The 24,052-nt window shown below is 43.6% G+C and overlaps 1 protein-coding gene across 2 annotated transcripts in view; it reads right to left on the reverse strand.

Moving 5' to 3' along the window:
* nostrin (nitric oxide synthase trafficking) overlaps positions 1-24,052 on the reverse strand; it is a 45,630-nt gene that overhangs the window by 6,161 nt on the left and 15,417 nt on the right. For both annotated transcript variants that reach the window (XM_012971311.3, XM_012971308.3), the window contains 7 exons: positions 6,688-6,786; positions 6,184-6,309; positions 5,479-5,587; positions 4,780-4,868; positions 4,112-4,237; positions 3,585-3,807; positions 837-920 (listed from right to left, as the gene is read on the reverse strand). In XM_012971311.3, the coding sequence (XP_012826765.2) occupies positions 837-920; positions 3,585-3,807; positions 4,112-4,237; positions 4,780-4,868; positions 5,479-5,587; positions 6,184-6,309; positions 6,688-6,786 (856 nt within the window). The remainder of the gene's footprint in view (positions 1-836; positions 921-3,584; positions 3,808-4,111; positions 4,238-4,779; positions 4,869-5,478; positions 5,588-6,183; positions 6,310-6,687; positions 6,787-24,052) is intronic.

A 24,052-nucleotide genomic window follows, 5' to 3' on the forward strand; every position in this document is an offset into this window, starting at 1 on the left:
AAACACAGGGAGTTTCTAGGGCTGTTTACTCAGGTATAGTAAAGCTTTCTGCAGAATAAATATAGAGTTCTAGGTGGCACTAATGTGGTGGATTTATTGGCAGTATAATGGCAAAATGACTTTCCTTCTCCTTTAATTCACAACAAATATATCCTTGAAAGAGACTATTGCTGTAGATAAATTGTTCCCAATTTATCCCAATTTTGTGCCCTACATTTCAAAACATGCGCATCAATGCTAGATATGGGGCAGAGACTGATGATCCCTGTGAGGGTACACTTATGAGACAAGTGGCATTACTGAATTCATTCTGTTGGTACTGAATTGCGCTGGAAGCCCCAGCAGCCTTAGCATTCAATAAACTGTTCTTTGTAGCTTAAGTATCCCTTTAATATATAGCATTACAGTATCTTCCAAAGATCAAAATGAGAATTGTATTACAACAACTGCTGCAAGTACATCAAATAAATTCATCATTTCACTTGCTGTGATGCATTGGGAAACTGCAAAGTTTCAGTTCCTCACCCCTACCTATGCAGTTGGTTGAACCCTCCCTCAGTAAGGTTGCCTGAGCCAACTATGGTACCAGCTTCAGTGTAGAACTGGTGGGTAATATTTAGATTATTGGCAACATGTATGCAGGGCAGTGATCCTCAGCTATCAATAAACAGGGTCTCAGCCTGCAGTACCCTATAATTCCTCAGGGTGGCACTATGGCATGCCCCAAAATATAAGTACAGAGAGGGTAAATGCAGCCGGTGATAAGCAACAAGGTTTATTAAGGTCTCCAAGGTTAAAAACACCCTGTGAATGGCAACTTGTGGTTTCACAAATACCTTTTTGCAAGCCCAGCTCATCCTGCCGTTGGGGTTTATATGGGTATAAAACTGTGCACGAGATTCTTCGATGTTCATTTGTTTCTGAATAAGGGAAAATAATAATGTCAACCTTAGGAAACGTCTTCAAATTCAGCCCTTTTTCATTTTCTAGTCATTAACACTCAGGCAAACAACACTGTTAAACACATAGAAAGTGCAAAGTAATTCACAGCATCTTAAATGGATTGACATTACTCTTGTAAGAACATGATGCCTTCATGTGTCCCATGACAATACAGATAAATAATAGGCAAATCTTGCACAGAACTATTCAGTTACCATAGATTTATGCTGAAAAGAAAGCAGTTGAAATTGTTTTATCTAAAGCTGTAATAACTTTAGTGTCTCTTTGAATCTCTCATAAGTAGCCTTAAGTGGAACCAAACCTATTTTAGAAGGGTTATTTTCCATAAACTTTCTCTAAATAAACTATGAGAATATACATTTTTTAATTCAAAACATTCCTTATATGAATATTTGTATTTATCTATATGACAGAGAGATGCCATATTTCTTAACTTAAAACTTGCATTTTCATAGAAACAGTGCCTCTAGAGGGCAAACATTCATATACTACAGCAGGGATACAGAAGGCAATATTGCAAGAAGATACCATATTCCAAGAAGATTAACAGAAGTGACTCTATGGGGCTCATAGCATGCAATCAGTGATTGGCTTTTTTCTGCCAGCTGCAGGTTGTAGTAGCCTTAAGGGTGAAGACACAGTGGGCTACTAGTAGCAGCTACTTTTTCAAGGCTACTAAACACCAGAAAATACCCTGCCATAGACAATACTGAGAATTGCCTCTGCTAAAACACACGTAACCACGACATGTAGCTGCTACTAGCAGCTCTGTGTGTCTTCACCATAAAGAAGAACTAAAGACTAACAAAAAACTAACAAAAAAATAGGGCAGAAATGCTGCACATTATGTTTTAGGCTTCTGTACCAGCCCGAGGCAACCATAGCCCTTTATCAGGGAAGATCTGTGCCCCCAGAGAACACGCTCTGTTCTGCTGTCACTTACCTGAGCTTAGGGACCCACTCACAATTTACTGTATATACACAATATACCGTATATACTCGAGTATAAGCCAAGTTTTTCAGCACGAAAAATGTGCTCAAAAACTCAGCCTCGGCTTATACTCGAGTATATACGGTAACTGCCAGAACCAAAGCAATAAGAAAGCTAACACTGTTTACATTCGGCGCGCGCACATGCCCGTATATGCGCACGCGTTCATGCAGCCCCCCGTGAACTTACCCGGCCCCCCTGCTGCGTCCTCTCTCACACCGGGCAGCTGAGAAAGAAGACGCTGCGGGGAGCGGTAAGAGGAAGTGCGCGCGCAAAGTTAGATCTTCTCTGCATCCTCTCTCTCAGCTCCCTGCAGCGTCTTCTTTCTCAGTTGCCCGGTGTGAGAGAGGACGCAGCAGGGGGGCCGGGTAAGTTCACGGGGGGCCGCATGAAGGCGTGCGCATATACGGGCGAGTGAAGGCTCTGATACGCACCCAGGGGGGCTAGTGCCAGTGAAGGGGCCGCACGAACGCTCACACATACGGGCGAGTGAAGGCTCTTCTTAGCACACACGGGGGGTGCCAGTGAAGGCTCTTAGCACGCACGGTGGGGGGATCTGGGTTGGTGCCAGTGAAGCCTCTTCTTAGCATGCACGGGTGCTGAGTAACTGCTTGTGTGCGGCTACTAAAGCAAGCAACCTGGTACCCAAACAAATGTCAATTCCCTACTTGCTGTAAACAATATATTGGATTTAATACTTTAGTCCTGTGATGGGTGCAGTTTAGATGGAGCAGGACTCTTTCAAGGGTATAGCAGTGATTTTTAAACTGTGGGGTTGTCCCTAGGAGGACACAGCATCTTAGCTGGGGGCCCACATTGAAGGCCAGTTAGGGATGGATTTAAATGAAAAGCCTCTTTTCTCTCAGACCAGCTTTAGTGTCAGAGTGAGATTTATGGTTAACAAATGCACACCAGTGCTGGCAAATGAAAGCACTGACTGGGTCTTTTGGCAGTTGATCAAGTGATCTACTGCATGCCCAGTACTATGTCATTATTGTATGATAGGATTTTTCAGCAAGCAGATTCCAGCCAAAATGTTTTTGACCAAGGTTTGACAAGATATCTGGTCAGTTGTATGAATGTGTTGTAACTCTTCAAGGCAGGAGGGTGAAAGGGTCCTCCATCCACCTTTCCCTAATCTGCAGCTGCCAGCATGATATATTTATGAAGAGTTCACAGGGGGTCACGCTGAGTGTCCTTTTATTATTTATTTGATTATTGAAACTTAGCAGTAGCGGTTGCATTTCCCACCATAGGCTTATACTCGAGTCAATACGTTTTTCCAGTTTTTTCAGGTAAAATTAGGTACCTCGGCTTATATTCGGATCGGCTTATACTCGAGTATATACGGTAAATGTCACAATACAAGGCTGATTAGTACTTCATGTAGATCCACATTACATGGGAGATTTGTAATAATACATTTACTCTTTCTTTTTTCCAACTTAAAGAACAAGTTGCAGTTTGTGGTTTCAAACACGTTCAAACTACAGTGGGCATTTAGAGAAACAGATGTCTGTGATATACAAGTAAAAGGAACAGAGAGGGAAAAGAAGAAGGAAGAGACAAGGCAGGGTGCCAATACATAAACAATACAGTTGATAACACATTGCATAATATTAAATCATACCATTGTTGGGTGTGTTTTCTTCATGAAGATCTTTAACCCTTCTGGAAAGGCCTCTCGGTGGTTTGTTGGGGTAATCAGTAGTATCAGATTCTTTTGAATCATCAAAAGATACTGAGTGGCTCATCCTGTCTCTCGATCTGTTAGAAATTCGCTGGCTTTCCAAACGTTTTAGTTTTCTAGTATTGATTGCGCGTGATATATATACAGAGGAATGTTGGGAACCCTGGAAGTACAGTGCAAGTATAACCAGAAATAGAATAAAATAAATATAAAGCCAAAATGAGCATGAAATGAAAGCAATGATCTGTGTCTCTCCATAAAAGCATTTGGAATAATATGTCACCTTTTCTTGCCAATCAAATCCCAACCAGACCATTTGAGAACCAAAGTGACCATTTGTGACCCTCCATAAAAGTATTTGGAATTATATGGCACATTTTCTTGCCAATCAAATCCCAACCAAACCATTTGAGAATCAAAGTGACCATTTGTGACCCTCCATAAAAGCATTTGGAATTATATGGCACCTTTTCTTTCCATTTTGAGATCCGTTCACTGCATGGGTGGGGCGACAAAGACCTTCCTTCCAGTTCTGCAAGGGTTGATAACAGTTTGAAGTGATTTGCTTCCAACAAATGTATTTTTAAGTTTGTCTACAAAAAAGGGGTAATAAATAGGTTTAGCAGATAGAAGGAATTACTATTTAAACCCTCCTGAGTGCTTATCAATCAGACCCAACATAAAACTCCCCAGCTCTATGAATCTGGTAGCCTTAAATAATTACAGAAGCAAGAGGAATCTTGAATGATAACCCCCATATCACCAATAAGTCAGCCTTCTGGCAGTTATCTAGAACAGAGTGTTTACTGTTCAGATTTGACTTTAAAATTAAACCCCGATGTTCCTGGGCTAGCATGCTTTAAAACTCGATAAAATTAGTGTATGTTTGAAGTTAAACCCAACCACATTCTGCATAGGCAACTGAGAATGGGCCTAGGGTGGTAGCTTTGGGGGGTAAGTCCTTGGGTGCCTATACCCAGAGCAGAGATGGAGTATGGAACTCCTTTCTTTCGAGATCACTGCATGCACAAAGACTTCCTGTGTATGTGCCAGTTAGGGAGGCGAGAGGGCAGGCAGCGTGCCCCTATAAATACAGTTCTGCCCCCTTTAAACAAGCCAATATTAGTGAACATACCTCTTCTAGAAGAATAATGGTGTTTTCTTCATTTTTTACATCTGAAAATGCTGGATTATCTACATAAGCCTTTAGCATTTTCTCCAGTCCTAAAACAAACATAGACAATCCGATGAGTGACGTGCATGCTGGCGCAATGTAAGATAATCTTTAGGGTTATCTCAAGATGTCAGTATGCATATATGGGTGCACCTATGCTACTGTGTTTCCCCTAAAATAAGATACTGTCTTATATTTTTTAAGCTCCAAAATATGCACTAGGTCTTATTTTCAGGGGATGTCTTATTTTTCCATGAAGAAGAATACAGTACACATTTATTCCATCGTTTGGGCAAAATTTATTGCCCAGCCCTAGGTGGGTGTCTTATTTTCGGGGGGTGCCTTATTTTCCGAGGGGGGTGAAAAATCGGGGGGTTGCCTTACTTTCGGAGGATGTCCTATTTTCGGGGAAACAGGGTATGTCCATATTTACTCAAGAACTATTGTCAGCTAGAGAATGGGATACAAAGAAGTTGTACAATGAAGACATAAGACTGGCCTTTAGCAGGTTCATACAAGCAAATACATACATGGTGCAACAACCCCATGCAACATTCACAGCCCCTCAGTGCTACAGTTGTCTGATTAGTGTATTGTGTAGAAAAGTCAAACAAGACTAGAGGTAAATTAAGTACAGATTGATGAATCACCCAGTCCTACCATCCTTGTCCTTCTGTGCCTTATCAATGTCACCCTGCAGTCTCTCAAGTTTCATGTTAATGGAAGCTATCCTTCTTTCCTTGTCCATTATAACAGAACTGTCTTCCTCCTATCAAAACAAAGTGATTATATTGTTATTTGATTTACTCTGCCAGCGAGATGTATTGCATAAAGTGAGTTTATTTATTAAACCTCATATCAGACACTGGGAGGATGAAGCTGAAAAATACTGCATTTTTTCGCTAATAATGCAACTGCCCTATTCCTTAATTTAATATACCTTTGGAGCATATTAAGGTTTATTACCAAGAGTAAACCTTCGTTTGAAATTTTTTAGCAGGGTTAGGGCTTAGTATGGTTGGCATAAGTAAAGTAACTGCCTGCTTGGTTTCTATTGGCAATTTCTATGCCAATTGTTAGTAAATGTCCTGTGAGATGTTTGTAGAAATTTTAAATTCTAAGTATATAAATCTAAGGTCTTTCAAATAATGAATTGAGTTTTTTTACTTCATCAGAAAATAGAAGTACTTTAATATCTCCTTACTGTGTAGAAAACAAAATGACTAGGTCATTAAGAGGAAGGCAGTGTAGAATGTGAATGATCACATAAAGCCATAAATGACTGCTATATTGACCAAGAAACCCAACAGCAGCATCAGGGAAGGGAGGCTGATGTATAAATCTCGAGTAGGTCTTGAAACTTACAAAATAATCCATCAGCAGAAATTCTGATTTGTTTTCTTCAGAATAAATGGCTGTTTCCTCCATGAAGGTCTGAATATCCTTTTCAACATCAATGCTTTTGATGGCTTGGTCAATCTGGCTTTGACACTACAAGGCAAAATGCTGTGTAAATATATTCATTTAATTTAAATTCTTACACCAGAATCGTGAACCAAAACAATTCTTCTTTGGGGGCTTGATAAGTACATTATTCAACAGGCAAAATATTATTCTTTTCAATGTACTTATCAAGCCCCCCAAAATAGAATTGTAGGATTCTGGTTTAAGAACATTGAAGATAAGAATATTTTGCCTTTGAAATGAGGGAAACTGGGAAAGGTTTAAGATCACAAGATCAAAGTTACTCAATGTTACACTCTTCCAACCTATGTTAAAAACTATGGCAATTAATGCCATAAATAGCAGTGACTTTTATAGTAAGTGTCCATCACTCTTCCCATTATAAGACCCTAACACATCACTCACGGTGTTTAGTGTCTGTCCGAAAGTTAACACATGCTGGTTGTACCGATTAAGGATATGAGAAAGGAGTTGTATTCTTTCCTTTTCAAGATCTTGAATACTCTGAAACATAATGCAGAATAAATAAAGGTTCTTTAAGCACAATGGCAAATATATATTTCTAGTGAGTTCGATTGAAGATTGCTCATTATGTTTTTCATTGCATGCTCAGAACATACATAGCTACCATTGGTAGAACTGGATTGGATGAGTCTCCTTTGGGGGCTCCATAGGCTAGTAGAATTTAGGATGTGATCTCTTACCTACAGTATGCCAATAATGACATTTCCTGCACCTCTGGTGATTGACATCGGCAAGTCAAGAATTGCACATTTGAGCTACAGATGAAGCGCAGGTTTTCCCAAAACTTAACTAGTTACAAGATAACACAGGCTATCCTGTTGTGTTATCTCGTGCCATCTCCCTGCTGTGTCAGGGGAAAAAAAGCCTTCTTAGGCTGTTATTCTGTTTTTAGACAGCAGGTGGTGCCTGGAAAGTAATGTTAACATGCACAGTAGGGGGTCCATTTTGACACCAGACTTCTCCAGCCTTATCTTTTTCTGGAATGTGGGAAGTGCTAAGAGTGATTAAGATTATCCCCTGGTAAAAGCAAATAGAGCACTAGTCTCTCCTGTGGGTAATTACACACTGGGCTGTTTCTGGGCAAATCCAGTTGGTACAACGTGTATCAGGTGCCAGGGCCGGATTTCTTTCTGAGGCGCCCCGAGGCCACCCCTGTAGGTGTCCCCCTCTGCGCATGTGCGAACGTGCCCCCCGTGCGCATGCGCGAACGCGGCCTCTCCCCAGTGCGCATGCGCGAACGCTCCTTTAAACTCCCATACGGAGCAGTGGGGAGAGGTCCCGACTGCTCCGTATGCCGCCCCTAAACTTCTGCCGCCTTAGGCCCGGGCCTTTGTGGCCTCTCCACAAATCCGGGCCTGTCAGGCGCATAATCATATATTTTTAATACTGTAGTTTGGCATTTTTCCCTCCTCTTTTCACATTATGCAATTTTGTTTTCCTCAATCATTTAACTATTAGAGTTCCCAAATCCCTGCAAAGAATGGGCCCAGACAATAAATAAGTTCCCTTTTCTCTGTAATAATAAAACAGTACCTGTACTTGATGCCAAATAAGATATAATTACCCCTTATTGGGGGCAGAACAGCCCTATTGGGTTTATTTAATGGATAAATGATTCCCTTTTCTCTGTAATAATAAAACAGTACCTGTACTTGATCCCAACTAAGATATAATTACCCCTTATTGGGGCAGAACAGCCCTATTGGGTTTATTTAATGGATAAATGATTCCCTTTTCTCTGTAATAATAAAACAGTACCTTGTACTTGATCCCAACTAAGATATAATTACCCCTTATTGGGGGCAGAACAGCCCTATTGGGTTTATTTAATGGATAAATGATTCCCTTTTCTCTGTAATAATAAAACAGTACCTGTACTTGATCCCAACTAAGATATAATTACCCCTTATTGGGGGCAGAACAGCCCTATTGGGTTTATTTCATGCTTGAATGATTCCCTTTTCTCTGTAATAATAAAATAGTACCTGTATTTTATACTGGTTTTTTTTGTGGTTAGGATGGTTTTGAGAGAGGGCCATTTGTATAACTCAGCCTGCAGCCTTGTACTTTATATGGGCACAGAACCCCTCAGTGACTTCTAAAATCCTTATCAATCACCATCATGGGGTGGCTAAGTCAGAAAAAGCTAGTAGGTTTGTAAATATGCTAAATGACAACTTTTTATTTCAGGCGGTTCAAGAACCCACTAGGAATGGACCTGGTGATTTCCTGGTGATTTTGGACCTGGTGATTTCTAATAATAATGAACTCATCTCTAACATTTGTGTGGGTGAGCATTTGGGGAACAGTGATCACAACATGGTCTCCTTTGAGATAATGCTGCAGAGACAGCGCTATAAGGGAGTAACTAATACGCTTAATTTTAGACGTGCAGACTTTGCCAGTATAAGGGCATCTCTGCAATGTGTCAACTGGGAAAGGCTTTTCATGGGGTTAGACACAGAAGGAAAATGGAACATCTTTAAAACATTGCTTTGTAGGTATACACAACAGTATATCCCCCTTGTAAGCAAGGAGAGGCATCGCAAAGCAAAACCTTTATGGCTGAATAAAAGTGTTATTGTAGAGGTTGGTAAGAAAAAATGTGCTTTTAGGGCATTCAAGTTAGCTGGGACAGCGGAAACTTTCATCAGGTACAAGGAAGCAAATAAAGCATGCAAAAAAGCTATCAAGCAAGCTAAAATAGAGATGGAAAGGGATATTGCTGCTAGGAGTAAAAAGAATCCTAAATTATTTTTTAATTATGTGAATAGTAAAAAAATGAAGCAAGAAGGGGTGGGTACTTTATTATCACAGGGGGGGTAAGTTGGTTGATGAGAACGGGGAAAAAGCAGAAATTTTGAACTCTTATTTTTCATCTGTCTATACATCTGAGGAGCCAGATAATGAAGGCTTCCCTTGTAATATGCCCAGTTCTAGTAATTTAGCTATTGGTGCATGGGTCACTCGGGAGGAAATTCAAAAGAGACTTGAACATGTAAAGGTAAACAAAGGTCCAGGGCCAGATGGGATTCATCCCAGGGTATTATATGAGCTGAGCGCTGTGATTGCCAAGCCTCTTCACTTAATTTTTCAGGATTCATTGAGGTCTGGCATGGTGCCGAGAGACTGGCGGATTGCTAATGTGGTGCCGTTATTTAAAAAGGGATCCCGTTCTCAGCCTGAAAACTATAGGCCTGTTAGTCTGACATCAGTAGTAGGAAAACTTTTGGAAGGGGTAATAAGGGATAGGGTACTTGAATACATTGCAGTTCACAATACTATTAGTTTGTGCCAGCATGGTTTTATGCGTAACAGATCTTGCCAGACTAATTTAGTCGCCTTTTATGAGGAGGTGAGCAGGAACCTTGATGCTGGAATGGCAGTTGATGTCATCTACTTGGACTTTGCTAAAGCGTTTGATACAGTACCTCACAGAAGGTTAATGATCAAATTAAGGAATATTGGCCTAGAACATAATATTTGTAATTGGATAGAGAACTGGCTGAAGGATAGAGTACAAAGAGTGGTGGTAAATGGAACATTTTCTAATTGGACCAGTGTGGTTAGTGGAGTACCGCAGGGGTCAGTCCTTGGGCCTTTGCTTTTTAACTTGTTTATTAATGACCTGGAGGTGGGCATAGACAGTACTGTTTCTATTTTTGCTGATGACACTAAATTGTGCAAAACTATAAGTTCCATGCAGGATGCTGCTGCTTTGCAGAGCGATTTGACAAAATTAGATAACTGGGCAGCAAACTGGAAAATGAGGTTCAATGTTGATAAGTGCAAAGTTATGCACTTTGGTAGAAATAATATAAACGCAAACTATCTACTGAATGGTAGTGTGTTGGGGGTTTCCTTAATGGAGAAGGATCTAGGGGTTTTTGTTGATAACAAGTTGTCTAATTCCAGGCAGTGTCATTCTGTGGCTACTACAGCAAATAAAGTGCTGTCTTGTATAAAAAAGGGCATTGACTCAAGGGATGAGAACATAATTTTGCCCCTTTATAGGTCCCTGGTAAGGCCTCACCTTGAGTATGCGGTGCAGTTTTGGGCTCCAGTCCTTAAGAAGGATATTAATGAGCTGGAGAGAGTGCAGAGACTGCAACTAAACTGGTAAAGGGGATGGAAGATTTAAACTATGAGGTTAGACTGTCGAGGTTGGGGTTGTTTTCTCTGGAAAAGAGGCGCTTGCGAGGGGACATGATTACTCTGTACAAGTACATTAGAGGGGATTATAGGCAGTTGGGGGATGTTCTTTTTTCCCATAAAAACAATCAGCGCACCAGAGGTCACCCCTTTAGATTAGAGGAACAGAGCTTCCATTTGAAGCAGCGTAGGTGGTTTTTCACGGTGAGGGCAGTGAGGTTATGGAATGCCCTTCCTACTGATGTGGTAATGGCAGATTCTGTTAATGCCTTTAAGAGGGGCCTGGATGAGTTCTTGATCAATCAGAATATCCAAGGCTATTGTGATACTAATATCTACAGTTAGTACTAGTGGTTGTATTTATAGTTTATGTATGTGAGTGTATAGATTGGTAGGTGTGGGTTGGGTGTGCTGGGTTTACTTGGATGGGTTGAACTTGATGGACACTGGTCTTTTTTCAACCCTATGTAACTATGTAACTATTTACAGTAGGGGGTACATTATCCCTTATAATACATGAGTGATGCTCAGAGTTCCCTGTATAACTCAGCCTGCAGCCTTGTGCCTTTATATGGTCACAGATCCCATCAGTGACTTCTAAAATCCTTATCATTTACAGTAGGGGGTACATTATCCCTTATAATACATGAGTGATGCTCAGAGTTCCCTGTATAACTCAGCCTGCAGCCTTGTGCCTTTATATGGTCACAGAACCCATCAGTGACTTCTAAAATCCTTATCATTTACAGTAGGGGGTACATTATCCCTTATCATACATGAGTGATACTCAGAGTTCCCTGTATAACTCAGCCTGCAGCCTTGTGCCTTTATATGGTCACAAAGCCCCTCAGTGACTGCTAATATCCTTATCATTTACAGTAGGGGGTACATTATCCCTTATAATATACGAGGCCTGCAGCTATGTACCTTTATCACAGAATGCCTCCAATATCCCTTTTAATACATAAGAGATTATTACAGCCATGTTTTTCATTTATAGTTATTAAGGTTAAGGCCACAGGCAGTGACAGCAGCTTTGGACAAGTATAAATGATAAATAAAGCAGACATTATCAATAGTTAAGAAATATATCTTTCCACAACTTGGGACAACCTATCTGTACTGAACCCAGTGAGTTTCTTACGCCCTGTAGGCAACACTGACACCCAACACTGCACAACACCATACCTCCCAACATTTAAAAATTAAAAAGAGGGACAAAAGTATATGCCGCGCTAAGTGATGCAATATTTTTGACCACGCCCCTCTGACCACACCCACATTACAAAACACCCCCATTTTCCATGGTTGGAATGGCAGCATCAGACAGACCAAGTGCACTAGTGTTTTAACTCTTTTACTGCCAACGACGTATGGCATACGTCGTGGCAGTAAAAGGGCTTAAATGCCAACGACGTGTCCCATACGTCGTTGGCATTTATGCGCAGCTCTCTGCAGCGGCGGCATGTGCCGCCGCTGCAGAGAGCTTCTATCCATGACAGCCCCCCTGGGCAACGTGCCAGGGGGGCTGTCATGAGGGTCCTGCAAGACGATCGCTCGCAGGACCCTCCAGGAAGCAGCAGACGCGATCGCATTGCGTCTCCTGCTTCCTCCTTCCCCCCTGCCGGCCGGCCCACTGAAGAGGAGGCGATCGGGTCTTCAGGACAGGTAAGAACTTTTTTTTTTTTTTCATTTAAACACACTTACACACACACTTACATACATTTTTACACACTTACATACATTTACACACACTTACAGCACACATTTTAGCAGTTTTTTTTTCATTTTTCACACTTTCATACACTTATTTACACTCATATACACACTTACACACTATAACAAAACTTTTACACATGTACACACATGTATACACAAACACTTTGGTTTTTGTTTTGTTTTTTTTTCATTTTGCCACTTTGTTTTTAGTTTCTTTTACCCAAAAACTGTTTATTTTGACAGCGTGACTATTGGATCAGATATTCTGACCACTAATTACACTGTCATGTGACTTATTTTGTTGTTTCACTGATTTGCACAATTTTTGTGGTTTTATCGCATTTTATCCCTGTATAAGTGTTCCTAATCTGTTTTTAGCGTAGCTTTGCCAGGTGTAACTTTGGTGTACAAAAATAACTTTGCCTATTTTGAATTCATCAGAATGTGTACTTTCCAAAAATATATGGTTTCCTGGGGCTCTTTGTATAGTTAGGGGGGGGGGGTTACTGCACATAATACGCTGTCAGGGGGCTCTGTGTGCAAAAGCTGAGTTGGCAGGCGAGAAATCCTTATGCGCTATTTTCATTTTGGGGTCAGTACACACCGCAGACTTTGGTATATCTATGCATATTGGGCATCAAACTGTTCAGTAGGCCTCTGGTGTTCCTATTTGGGGTGATTTGCCTTTGTACGCAAGAAATTATGTGAGATAAATGCGACAAATTGCAACATTTTTAGACCCATGAATGAGGTGTCAAACCGTGCGGCTTATTCGGGAGTGGGGGGCTATGACTTTTCTGAGGGGTGGGCGGTTAATTGCCCCAGCAGGGGGCAATTATCCGCCCATAGACTTAACATTGAGACCAACTTTGACTGAGTCCCGCACCGTTTTTCGTAGACCCATGAATGAGGTGTCAAACCGTGCGGCTTATTCGGGAATAGGGTGCTATGCCTTTTCTGAGGGGTGGGCGGTTAATTGCCCCAGCAGGGGGCAATTAACCACCGTTTTTCGTAGACCCATGAATGAGGTGTCAAACCGTGCGGCTTATTCGGGAATAGGGTGCTATGACTTTTCTGAGGGGTGGGCGGTTTATTGCCCCAGATGGGGGCAATTATCCGCCCATAGATTTAACATTGAGACCAACTTTGACTGAGTCCCACACCGTTTGTCGTAGACCCATGAATGAGGTGTCAAACTGTGTGGCTTATTCGGGAATGGGGTGCTATGACTTTTCTGAGGGGTGGGAGGTTAATTGCCCCAGCAGGGGGCAATTAACCACAGTTTGTCATATACCCATGAATGAGGTGTCAAACTGTGCGGCTTATTCGGGAATGGGGTGCTATGCCTTTTCTGAGGGGTGGGCAGGTAATTGCCCCAGCAGGGGGCAATTAACCACCGTTTGTCGTAGACCCATGAATGAGGTGTCAAACTGTGCGGCTTATTCGGGAATAGGTTGCTATGACTTTTCTGAGTGGTGGGCGGTTAATTGCCCCAGCAGGGGGCAATTATCCGCCCATAGACTTAACATTGAGACCAAGTTTGACTGAGTCCCGCACTGTTTTTCGTAGACCCATGAATGAGGTGTCAAACCGTGCGGCTTACTCGGGAATGGGGTGCTATGCCTTTTCTGAGGGGTGGGCGGTTAATTGCCCCAGCAGGGGGCAATTAACCACCGTTTGTCGTAGACCCATGAATGAGGTGTCAAACCGTGCGGCTTATTCGGGAATAGGGTGCTATGACTTTTTTGAGGGGTGGGCAGTTAATTGCCCCAGCAGGGGGCAATTAACCACCGTTTGTCGTAGACCCATGAATGAGGTGTCAAACCGTGCGGCTTATTCGGGAGTGGGGTGCTATGACTTTTCTGAGGGGTGGGCGGTTAATTGCCCCAGCAGGGGGCAATTATCCGCCCATAGACTTAACATTGAGACCAACTTTGACTGAGTCCCGCACCGTTTTTCGTAGACCCATGAATTAGGTGTCAAACCGGGGGGGAATGAATACAAGGGTATAAGTTTTACCCCCGGGGAAAGAGAGGTCCCCAAATTTGCCCCATTGACTTATGATGGGGATTTTGGCAAATAACTAGTTTATTCGGGAGTGGGGTGCTATGACTTTTCTGAGGGGTGGGCGGTTAATTGCCCCAGCAGGGGGCAATTATCCGCCCATAGACTTAACATTGAGACCAACTTTGACTGAGTCCCGCACCGTTTTTCGTAGACCCATGAATGAGGTGTCAAACCGTGCAGCTTATTCGGGAATGGGGTGCTATGCCTTTTCTGAGGGGTGGGCGGTTAATTGCCCCAGCAGGGGGCAATTAACCACCGTTTGTCGTAGACCCATGAATGAGGTGTCAAACCGTGCAGTTTATTCGGGAATAGGGTGCTGTGACTTTTGTGAGGGGTGGGCAGTTAATTGCCCCAGCAGGGGGCAATTAACCACCGTTTGTCGTAGACCCATGAATGAGGTGTAAAACTGTGCGGCTTATTCGGGAATGGGGGGCTATGACTTTTCTGAGGGGTGGGCAGTTAATTGCCCCAGCAGGGGGCAATTATCCACCCATAGACTTAACATTGAGACCAAGTTTGACTGAGTCCCGCACCGTTTCTCGTAGACCCATTAATGAGGTGTCAAACCGTGCGGCTTATTCGGGAATAGGGTGCAATGACTTTTCTGAGGGGTGGGCGGTTAATTGCCCCAGCAGGGGGCAATTATCCGCCCATAGACTTAACATTGAGACCAACTTTGACTGAGTCCCGCACCGTTTTTCGTAGACCCATTAATGAGGTGTCAAACCATGCGGCTTATTCGGGAATGGGGTGCTATGCCTTTTCTGAGGGGTGGGCGGTTAATTGCCCCAGCAGGGAGCAATTAACCACCGTTTGCCGTAGACCCATGAATGAGGTGTCAAACCGTGCGGCTTATTCGGGAATAGGGTGCTATGACTTTTGTGAGGGGTGGGCAGTTAATTGCCCCAGCAGGGGGCAATTAACCACCGTTTGTCGTAGACCCATGAATGAGGTGTCAAACCGTGCGGCTTATTCGGGAATAGGGTGCTATGACTTTTGTGAGGGGTGGGCAGTTAATTGCCCCAGCAGGGGGCAATTAACCAACGTTTGTCGTAGACCCATGAATGAGGTGTCAAACTGTGCGGCTTATTCGGGAATAGGGTGCAATGACTTTTCTGAGGGGTGGGCAGTTAATTGCCCCAGCAGGGGGCAATTAACCACCGTTTGTCGTAGACCCATGAATGAGGTGTCAAACTGTGTGGCTTATTCGGGAATGGGGAGCTATGACTTTTCTGAGGGGTGGGAGGTTAATTGCCCCAGCAGGGGGCAATTAACCACCGTTTGCCATATACCTATGAATGAGGTGTCAAACTGTGCGGCTAATTCGGGAATGGGGTGCTATGACTTTTCTGAGGGGTGGGCGGTTAATTGCCCCAGCAGGGGCACGAGTTTTGCCACGGCAAGCACCACTCACATTTTCTTCAGGAAATGTACCTATCTAGTTATTATTATTGCCGTGGCAAAACTCGTGCCGCTGCTGGGGCAATTAACCGCCCACCCCTCAGAAAAGTCATAGCACCCCATTCCCGAAAAAGTCGCACGGTTTGAAACCTCATTCATGGGTCTACAACAAACGGTGCGGTGTTAAGTCTATGGGCGGTTTGACAGTAAGTGCCCAGCTAGTATATAATACAGGAGATATCCTCTGAGCGCTGTTACCCCCTGCTGGTATATGTGCCACACCTCTCACAACTCTGGTCATGCCCATTCCCACACGTTGTGTCTCAGCCCTTTCTCCTTGTAGACTGTAAGCTCTTTTGGGCAGAACCCTCTTCACCTCTTGTATCGGTTATTGATTGCTTTATTTGTTACTCTGTATGTCCAATGTATGAAACCCACTTATTGTACAGCGCTGCGGGATATGTTGGCGCTTTATAAATAAATGTTAATAATAATAATAACTAGAGAGGTACATTTCCTGAAGAAAATGTGAGTGGTGCTTGCTCCACTCGTGCCCCTGCTGGGGCAATTAACCGCCCACCCCTCAGAAAAGTCATAGCACCCCATTCCCGAAGCAGCCGCACGGTTTGACACCTCATTCATGGGTCTACGAGAAATGGTGCGGGACCCAGTCAAAGTTGGTCTCAATGTTAAGTCTATGGGTGGATAATTGCCCCCTGCTGGGGCAATTAACTGCCCACCCCTCAGAAAAGTCATAGCACCCTATTCCCGAATAAGCCGCACAGTTTGACACCTCATTCATGGGTCTACGACAAACGGTGGTTAATTGCCCCCTGCTGGGGCAATTAACCGCCCACCCCTCAAAAAAGGCATAGCACCCCATTCCCTAATAAGCCGCACAGTTTGACACCTCATTCATAGGTATATGACAAATGGTGGTTAATTGCCCCCTGCTGGGGCAATTAACCTCCCACCCCTCAGAAAAGTCATAGCACCCCATTCCCGAATAAGCCGCACAGTTTGACACCTCATTCATGGGTCTACGACAAATGGTGGTTTATTGCCCCCTGCTGGGGCAATTAACTGCCCACCCCTCAGAAAAGTCATAGCACCCTATTCCCGAATAAGCCGCACGGTTTGACACCTCATTCATTTGTCTACGACAGATGGTGGTTAATAGCCCCCTGCTGGGGCAATTAACTGCCCACCCCTCACAAAAGTCATAGCACCCTATTCCCGAATAAGCCGCACGGTTTGACACCTCATTCATGGGTCTACGACAAACGGTGATTAATTGCCCCCTGCTGGGGCAATTAACTGCCCACCCCTCACAAAAGTCATAGCACCCTATTCCTGAATAAGCCGCATGGTTTGACACCTCATTCATGGGTCTACGACAAACGGTGGTTAATTGCTCCCTGCTGGGGCAATTAACTGCCCACCCCTCACAAAAGTCATAGCACCCTATTCCCGAATAAGCTGCACGGTTTGACACCTCATTCATGGGTCTACGACAAACGGTGGTTAATTGCCCCCTGCTGGGGCAATTAACTGCCCACCCCTCACAAAAGTCATAGCACCCTATTCCCGAATAAGCCGCACGGTTTGACACCTCATTCATGGGTCTACGACAAACGGTGGTTAATTGCCCCCTGCTGGGGCAATTAACCGCCCACCCCTCAGAAAAGGCATAGCACCCCATTCCCGAATAAGCTGCACGGTTTGACACCTCATTCATGGGTCTACGAAAAACGGTGCGGGACTCAGTCAAAGTTGGTCTCAATGTTAAGTCTATGGGCGGATAATTGCCCCCTGCTGGGGCAATTAACCGCCCACCCCTCAGAAAAGTCATAGCACCCCACTCCCGAATAAGCCGCACGGTTTGACACCTCATTCATGGGTCTACAACAAACGGTGGTTAATTGCCCCCTGCTGGGGCAATTAACCGCTCACCCCTCAGAAAAGGCATAGCACCCCATTTCCGAATAAGCTGCACGGTTTGACACCTCATTCATGGGTCTATGAAAAACGGTGCGGGACTCAGTCAAAGTTGGTCTCAATGTTAAGTCTATGGGCGGATAATTGCCCCCTGCTGGGGCAGTTAACTGCCCACCCCTCAGAAAAGTCATAGCACCCCACTCCCGAATAAGCCGCACGGTTTGACACCTCATTCATGGGTCTACGACAAACAGTGGTTTATTGCCCCATGCTGGGGCAATTAACTGCCCACCCCTCAGAAAAGGCATAGCACCCCATTCCCGAATAAGCTGCACGGTTTGACACCTCATTCATGGGTCTACGAAAAACGGTGCGGGACTCAGTCAAAGTTGGTCTCAATGTTAAGTCTATGGGTGGATAATTGCCCCCTGCTGGGGCAATTAACCGCCCACCCCTCAGAAAAGTCATAGAACCCCATTCCAGAATAAGCCGCACGGTTTGACACCTCATTCATGGGTCTACCAAAAATGGTACGGGACTCAGTCAAAGTTGGTCTCAATGTTAAGTCTATGGGCGGATAATTGCCCCCTGCTGGGGCAATTAACCACCCACCCCTCAGAAAAATCATAGCACCCCACTCCCGAATAAGCCGCACGGTTTGACACCTCATTCATGGGTCTACGACAAACAGTGGTTAATTGCCCCCTGCTGGGGCAATTAACCGCCCACCCCTCAGAAAAGGCATAGCACCCCATTCCCGAATAAGCTGCACGGTTTGACACCTCATTCATGGGTCTACGAAAAACGTTGCGGGACTCAGTCAAAGTTGGTCTCAATGTTAAGTCTATGGGCGGATAATTGCCCCCTGCTGGGGCATTTAACCGCCCACCCCTCAGAAAAGTCATAGCACCCCACTCCCGAATAAGCCGCACGGTTTGACACCTCATTCATGGGTCTACGACAAACAGTGGTTAATTGCCCCCTGCTGGGGCAATTAACTGCCCACCCCTCAGAAAAGTCATAGCACCCCATTCCAGAATAAGCCGCACGGTTTGACACCTCATTCATGGGTCTACGAAAAACGTTGCGGGACTCAGTCAAAGTTGGTCTCAATGTTAAGTCTATGGGCGGATAATTGCCCCCTGCTGGGGCATTTAACCGCCCACCCCTCAGAAAAGTCATAGCACCCCACTCCCGAATAAGCCGCACGGTTTGACACCTCATTCATGGGTCTACGACAAACGGTGTGGGACTCAGTCAAAGTTGGTCTCAATGTTAAATCTATGGGCGGATAATTGCCCCCATTTGGGGCAATTAACCGCCCACCCCTCAGAAAAGTCATAGCACCCTATTCCCGAATAAGCCGCACAGTTTGACACCTCATTCATGGGTCTACAACAAACGGTGTGGGACTCAGTCAAAGTTGGTCTCAATGTTAAGTCTATGGGTGGATAATTGCCCCCTGCTGGGGCAATTAACTGCCCACCCCTCAGAAAAGTCATAGCACCCTATTCCCGAATAAGCCGCACGGTTTGACACCTCATTCATGGGTCTACGAAAAACGGTGGTTAATTGCCCCCTGCTGGGGCAATTAACCGCCCACCCCTCAGAAAAGGCATAGCACCCTATTCCCGAATAAGCCGCACGGTTTGACACCTCATTCATGGGTCTACGAAAAACGGTGCGGGACTCAGTCAAAGTTGGTCTCAATGTTAAGTCTATGGGCGGATAATTGCCCCCTGCTGGGGCAATTAACCGCCCACCCCTCAGAAAAGTCATAGCCCCCCACTCCCGAATAAGCCGCACGGTTTGACACCTCATTCATGGGTCTACGACAAACGGTGGTTAATTGCCCCCTGCTGGGGCAATTAACCGGCCACCCCTCAGAAAAGGCATAGCACCCCATTCCCGAATAAGCTGCACGGTTTGACACCTCATTCATGGGTCTACGAAAAACGGTGCGGGACTCAATGTTGGTCTCAATGTTAAGCCTATGGGCGGATAATTGCCCCCTGCTGGGGCAATTAACCGCCCACCCCTCAGAAAAGTCATAGCACCCCATTCCAGAATAAGCCGCACGGTTTGACACCTCATTCATGGGTCTACCAAAAATGGTGCGGGACTCAGTCAAAGTTGGTCTCAATGTTAAGTCTATGGGCGGATAATTGCCCCCTGCTGGGGCAATTAACTGCCCACCCCTCAGAAAAGTCATTGCACCCCATTCTCGAATTAGCCGCACAGTTTAACACCTCATTCATGGGTCTACGACAAACTAGTTATTTGCCAAAATCCCCATCATAAGTCAATGGGGCAAATTTGGGGACCTCTCTTGCCCCGGGGGTAAAACTTATACCCTTGTATTCATTCCCCCCAGAGAATGTTGATAAATGGAGGATTCATTCCCCCCTACTATAACAGCCCCCCTAGTTATATAGGGCTTGGGGCAAGCAGCAGGCTCTAACCCTGAGTGTTTCAGTCAGTCGGTTAGGATACACCAACCGCCAATATGCAGAAGACAAGATTACGAAGAGACATGTTACAAGTGGGAGGAGGAAGGATAGCGAAGTGGTAGAGCGCACGCCCTTACATCGCCGGGTGTGGAGTTCGATTCCTGCCCCGTTGGCTTTGGAGTTCAATTCCTACCCCGTAAGGTTTGGAGTTCGAGTCCCGCCCTGGCAGCTGAGCTTCCTTGGGTCTCAAAGCTGATGCCTTAGGTAGGGCATGTATCAGAAATGGTATCAGCATTGAGCCCCATTGATAGAGGCAGACGCACCAAGGGAATTGAACTATGAAGGACCATTGATGGCCACAGGCGCGTCCTGGCCTCCTCCTTTTTGTATTTTCAAGGGCAGCTCATGATTTATGATGCCAGCTATTAACCCTTTTACTGCCAGCTGTTTTGGTCAAAGCGGAACTTGTATTGCCAGACAGTTTTTGAACATTTTGCACTGTTTCACTTTAGGGGCCTTTCCTCGGGGGGACTTTTAGTTTACCCAGGAAAACAATATATTGTTTTTTTCAGAACAACCTAAGCTTTCAAAATATGGTAGAATTTTTGTGTAATTCCAATTCTGTAACAAGATATAGGCTTCTAAATGTCTAAAAATGCAAAAAAAAATCTAATTTTCCATAATATAAACACACATACTAGAAACAAAAATTATTTTATGCACGAATATACAACTGATTTGGAAAGTCCCATGTCTCCTGAACGTGCCAATACCAAATATATATAGTTTTATGGAGATTTCTCAAAAACTCCCAGCAGTACATTACCAAATTTCCAAAGCACTGCTCCAGAAAGCGGCATACCTTAGATTTCAAGGACAAAATTTCCACTAACAGAAGGTTTATCCCAGAAAATTGTACATTTTTGGAAAGAACAGATTCTGGGGAATACAGAATAGGCAGAACTGTCTGTCTGCTCAAAACTATCAAGTCGCAATGCTTTCCTAAAGTTATTGGTTTTTATCAAAATTTGTGATTTTTTTAAAAAATTGCTTCAAAACTTCCAGTCTATAGTATCTTATCTCCTACAGGTCATAAAGTAACCAAATAAAATACCCTAAATATGAACGCCAGGGGTCCACTGAACAGTTTGATGCCCAATATGTATAGGTTTAGCTAAGTATGTGGCATGTAGGGGCCCCAATGGGAACATACCCCCATATGATGTATCATTTCAGCTCCTGCAAAATCAACACATTTACATCCTTTATGTGGGATAATGCTACAAAAAAAGTACGCTCACCCCAGAAAGCCATATATTTTTGGAAAGTACACATCCCCCCGAATCTGTAATGGGTAAACATTTCTTTTTGCTCCAAAGTACCAAGCTGTAAAGCTTTCCTAAGTTTGCAGATTTATATGACATTTAGAAAATCGCATAAAAATGTTGCAATTTGCCGCATTTATCTCTCACAATTTCTTGATAAAGATCAGATAAAGGCAAATCACCCCAAATAGGAACACCAGAGGCCTACTGAACAGTTTGCAAAGCTTTCCTAAAGTTATTGTTTTTTATTGCATTTCAGAAAATCGCCGAAAAATGTTGCAATTTGCCGCATTTATCTCACACAATTTCTTGCGTACAAGGGCAAATCACCCCAAATAGGAACACCTAAGGCCTACTGAACAGTTTGATGCCCAATATGCATAGATATACCAAAGTCTGCGGTGTGTACTGACCCCAAAATGAAAATAGCGCATAAGGATTTCTCGCCTGCCAACTCTCAACGCTTTTGCACACAGAGCCCCCTGACAGCATATTATGTGCAGTAACCCCCCCCCCTAACTATACAGAGACCCCCAGGAAACCATATATTTTTGGAAAGTACACATTCTGATGAATTCAAAATAGGCAAAGTTATTTTTGTACACCAAAGTTACACCTGGCAAAGCTACGCTAAAAACAGATTAGGAACACTTATACAGGGATAAAATGCGATAAAACCACAAAAATTGTGCAAATCAGTGAAACAACAAAATAAGTCACATGACAGTGTAATTAGTGGTCAGAATATCTGATGCAATAGTCACGCTGTCAAAATAAACAGTTTTTGGGTAAAAGAAACTAAAAACAAAGTGGCAAAATGAAAAAAAAACAAAACAAAAACCAAAATGTTTATGTATACATGTGTGTACATGTGTAAAAGTTTTGTTATAGTGTGTAAGTGTGTATATGAGTGTAAATAAGTGTATGAAAGTGTGAAAAATGAAAAAAAAACTGCTAAAATGTGTGCTGTAAGTGTGTGTAAATGTATGTAAGTGTGTATAAATGTATGTAAGTGTGTGTGTAAGTGTGTAAATGAAAAAAAAAAAAGTTCTTACCTGTCCTGAAGACCCGATCGCCTCCTCTTCAGTGGGCCGGACGGCAGGGGGGAAGGAGGAAGCAGCAGACATGATGCGATCGCGTCTGCTGCTTCCTGGAGGGTCCTGCGAGCGATCGTCTTGCAGGACCCTCATGACAGCCCCCCTGGCACGTTGCCCAGGGGGGCTGTCATGGATAGAAGCTCTCTGCAGCGGCGGCACATGCCGCCGCTGCAGAGAGCTGCGCATAAATGCCAAGGAAGTATGGGACACGTCGTTGGCATTTAAGCCCTTTTACTGCCACGACGTATGCCATACGTCGTTGGCAGTAAAAGAGTTAAAACACTAGTGCACTTTGTCTGTCTGATGCTGCCATTCCAACCATGGAAAATGGGGGTGTTTTGTAATGTGGGTGTGGTCAGAGGGGCGTGGTCAAAAATATTGCATCATTTAGCGCGGCATATACTTTTGTCCCTCTTTTTAATTTTTAAATGTTGGGAGGCATGGTGTTGTGCAGTGTTGGGTGTCAGTGTTGCCTACAGGGCGTAAGAAACTCACTGGGTTCAGTACAGATAGGTTGTCCCAAGTTGTGGAAAGATATATTTCTTAACTATTGATAATGTCTGCTTTATTTATCATTTATACTTGTCCAAAGCTGCTGTCACTGCCTGTGGCCTTAACCTTAATAACTATAAATGAAAAACATGGCTGTAATAATCTCTTATGTATTAAAAGGGATATTGGAGGCATTCTGTGATAAAGGTACATAGCTGCAGGTCTCGTATATTATAAGGGATAATGTACCCCCTACTGTAAATGATAAGGATATTAGCAGTCACTGAGGGGTTCTGTGACCATATAAAGGCACAAGGCTGCAGGCTGAGTTATACAGGGAACTCTGAGTATCACTCATGTATTATAAGGGATAATGTACCCCCTACTGTAAATGATAAGGATTTTAGAAGTCACTGAGGGGTTCTGTGTCCATATAAAGCACAAGGCTGCAGGCTGAGTTATACAATTGGCCCTCTCTCAAAACCATCCTAACCACAAAAAAAACCCAGTATAAAATACAGGTACTATTTTATTATTACAGAGAAAAGGGAATCATTTAAGCATGAAATAAACCCAATAGGGCTGTTCTGTCCCCAATAAGGGGTAATTATATCTTAGTTGGGATCAAGTACAGGTACTGTTTTATTATTACAGAGAAAAGGGAATCATTTAACCATTAAATAAACCCAATAGGGCTGTTCTGCCCCAATAAGGGGTAATTATATCTTAGTTGGGATCAATTACAGGTACTGTTTTATTATTACAGAGAAAAGAGAATCATTTAACCATTAAATAAACCCAATAGGGCTGTTCTGCCCCAATAAGGGGTAATTATATCTTAGTTGGGATCAAGTACAGGTACTGTTTTATTATTACAGAGAAAAGGGAATCATTTAACCATTAAATAAACCCAATAGGGCTGTTCTGCCCCCAATAAGGGGTAATTATATCTTATTTGGCATCAAGTACAGGTACTGTTTTATTATTACAGAGAAAGGGAACTTATTTATTGTCTGGGCCCATTCTTTGCAGGGATCTGGGAACTCTAATAGTTAAATGATTGAGGAAAACAAAATTGCATAATGTGAAAAGAGGAGGGAAAAAT

This window comes from Xenopus tropicalis, chromosome 9 (assembly GCF_000004195.4).
Source record: "Xenopus tropicalis strain Nigerian chromosome 9, UCB_Xtro_10.0, whole genome shotgun sequence".
NCBI classification, from domain to species: domain Eukaryota; kingdom Metazoa; phylum Chordata; class Amphibia; order Anura; family Pipidae; genus Xenopus; species Xenopus tropicalis.